General features: G+C 53.5%; 1 protein-coding gene across 1 annotated transcript; it reads right to left on the bottom strand.

Moving 5' to 3' along the window:
• Positions 1–345: 345 nt before the first annotated feature.
• On the bottom strand, positions 346–1,656 carry LOC119431777 (uncharacterized). Its single transcript, XM_037699244.1, has one exon. It carries the CDS (start codon positions 1,654–1,656, stop codon positions 346–348), a length of 1,311 nt encoding a protein of 436 aa, XP_037555172.1.
• Between the last annotated feature and the right edge of the window lie 1,485 nt (positions 1,657–3,141).

A 3,141-nucleotide genomic window follows, 5' to 3' on the forward strand; every position in this document is an offset into this window, starting at 1 on the left:
GATTTGATGCTTGAGTTGGAGCATGGCGTCCTGGGCTGAGAGATGAGCTCTAAAGCCGATGATTGAGTACGGGTATGCGGACGTATCTTCGAGGTGAGAGTTTATGCGGGTAAGGAGTGCATGCTCCATAACCTTGCCGACGCACGAGGTTAACGAGATGGGGCGGAGATTGGCAAGGCTAGATGGCTTGCCAGGTTTTGGAATTAGAATTACCTTGGCCGTTTTCCATGATGGGAAAATGGACCCTTGCCGCCAGCAGTCGTTTATGTACTCGGTGAGCTGTTCCACCGAGGGGTCGTCTAGGTTTCTCAGAGCTTTGTTGGTGACGCCGTCCGGACCTGGGGCTCAACGGCTGTCCAATTTGCGCAGAGCAGCGTGTACCTCGGCCACGCTGAAGTCCTCATCGAGGGCTGAGTTCGAGGACCCCGTGTACGGACCCTGAGGCTTTGCTGGCCCGGAGGGGATGTACTTTTGGCATAAGGTATTTGTGACGTGGTCCTGGCCGTGCGTCTTGGTTTCTGTGAATAGGAGTTTGGTAAGACGATCCTGCTGTTGTGAACGGGTGCTGGCAATGTCAAGAAGTTGTTTTAGGATTTTCCACGAGCGGGAGTGGTGGAGTTGCCCGTCTAGAGAATTGCAAAGCTCCGCCCATTGCTGTTGATTAAGGACTCGGCAGTGTTCTTTTATATTCTCGTTAAGTAGTGCAACCTTTTTCCTGAGTCGTTTGTTGAGTCGTTGACCCTTCCACCGAGAGAGGATGGACGTTTTGGCTTCAATGAGGTGGGCAAGCCGACTATCCATACGTTCAGTCGGGGCGTCGGTTTTGATAGTGCGAGTAGCCAATTGGGTATCTGATAAAAGGTCGCGCGACCAAGATTCTATATCGGTGATCGGGCTGTCTGTAGTTTCTGCTGTGCGATGTTTGCGGAAGGCGTCCCAGTCCACCCACGTGAACTCCCTCGTTCTCGTAGATACAGCTGTGAGGTGCGGGAGAGTAATTTCAATGATCGAATGATCGCTGCCGAGGTCGTATTCAGTATTGCGCCATTGAGCGTTCACTACATTTTTGGTGAACGTGAGGTCGGGCGTCGTGTCTCGCGCAGTGGAGGTGCCGAGGCGTGTGGGGAACGTCGGGTCTGTGATGAGATTGAAGCCGAGATCGTGGGAGTCTTGCCAAAGGTTACGGCCCGCAGCGGAGCAGTGTTTGTAGCCCCAACCTGTGTGCGGCAGGTTGAAGTCGCCGCCGATGACGAGGGGGCTGCTGCCTGCGGCGTTCAGGGCCTTTTTAAAGAGCGTTAGAAAGCGACTGTGGCGTAGGGACGGGGCGTTATAAATATTGAGGATGAAGATGCCGTCCGTCCGCTTTTTGTGTGGGATGAGTTCAATGAAAAGGTGTTCGGTGCGACGGTCGTGGAGATCGTGTTCGATTGCGGTGATTCTGTGTCGGACGAGCGTGGACACTCCGTGGGGGGCGTTGGCAGCGATGAAGGGTTGATATCCTTGAAGGGTGATCGGCGTGTCGTGCGTTTCCTGGAGTATGAGTACATTCGTTTCAGGTGAAGATGTGCGAAGGTGTTGACGAAGAACGGGCTGTTTGTGGCGGTAGCCTCGACAGTTCCACTGCCATATCACTGTGTCGGTGTTTTTGTGGGCCATGATGACGATCTAAGAGGCCGCCGGTGGCGGCGCGGGATTGTCGTGAGCGATTCCGCTCGTGTCCATGATTATAGCCGGGGTGACGGGGGTGGATCTGGTGAAAAGGGTCTGGAGGTTGTTTTCTATGGCGCTGACTCTTTGCATTACGGCGAGCAGAGCGTTGTGGAGACTTTCGATGGTGCTCTGTAGCGACACGAGCATGTCCCTGACTTCGGAACGCACCTGCCCCGTAGCTCCTCCTTGGAGGGCTCTCTTTTTTGGTGCCGGCGTCGGGGGTTCCCCTGAAGGTGTGACGCTAGGAGGTTCTGGGGCTTTGGGTGTGGGTTGTGTTTTGGTTGCTTTAGGCTCTGAACCTCCTGTGTGAGTTTCTGAATTAAGTCACGCATAACTGCATTTTCTCTCTTAAGTTGATCAATGACAGCATTGTCTGTGTTTTGTTTAGGTGTAGGGGGGGACGTGATCGGACCCTCTCGCGTGACGCGTGTCACAGTCTGTGCGAAGCTCACCTTTTCTGAAATCTGTCGGCCTCTTGAGGGTCGACGTGGATCTTGACCGGGAACGGCCTGCTCCTGGTCTGGAGCGCGAGCGTGAGCGGTGTTTGGTGTCCATGGGCGGGAAATCACTTGGTTGAGGTGTAGATTGTTGTGGCGTACGTTGTTCCCAGAGGCGTTTGCGGATGACGTATGGCATTTTGTATTTGGCTGTGCACACTTTGTCCGCCGTGGGGTGGGGTCCACCACACAGCGTGCACTTGGGGGTGCACTGATGGTGTTAGTCGGGATTGCGGGCGCCGCAGCCCGTGCAGATCTTGTTGTTAGGGAATGGACAAACATCCATGCGGTGCCCTAGACGGCCACAATGGTAACATATGTCAATTTGCTTGCGGTACAGGGAGCAGGGGATCAGTGTTGCACCGTATCGGACCAGGTACGGCACACTGGGTCCGTCGAAGGCGATGACGACGGTTGTGGTGGAACCGATGCGCTTGGCGGCCAGGGCTAGCGGATTGCGGGTATTTATGATGTCTACGTCGATTTCCTGGGCGTTGTCGGTGAGGGGAATACCTCGGATAACTCCTTTGGTAGTGTTGTCCGGGGCTGCCTCGTATGCGTTGATTTCGTGGGTGGGTTGGGGAGTATTGAAAATTTAAGGTCAGACCGCAAAAATAATGCGACGCCACCTCCTCTTCTATGACGTGTATCAGTTCTAACAGCTGTAAAACCTGGAGGAGTTATTCCACTATCGAATATGTCATCATGCAACCATGTTTCCGTTACCCCAGCAATATGTGGTGAATGGGCGGAAATCAGCGAAAGAAAATTTGGAAACTTGTTAATCAAACTTCTGGCATTAACATTTAAAACGCGTAGTGGTTCTTGTGGTTGCCTACTAAGGCGTCAGGGATTAACAGTGGCGACTTTTGTTGGGCGGGGAGGAACCTTAGTGAGGGTGCTAGTATCATCGTGCCAGTTGTACCTAACTTTA

The sequence above is a fragment of the Dermacentor silvarum genome, chromosome 10, assembly GCF_013339745.2.
Source record: "Dermacentor silvarum isolate Dsil-2018 chromosome 10, BIME_Dsil_1.4, whole genome shotgun sequence".
In the NCBI taxonomy this organism is placed as follows: Eukaryota; Metazoa; Arthropoda; class Arachnida; order Ixodida; family Ixodidae; genus Dermacentor; species Dermacentor silvarum.

Bases quoted from the DNA above. Each gene is read 5' to 3' on its own strand.
- LOC119431777 (XM_037699244.1), bottom strand. From the start codon at position 1,656: ATGGCCCACAAAAACACCGACACAGTGATATGGCAGTGGAACTGTCGA.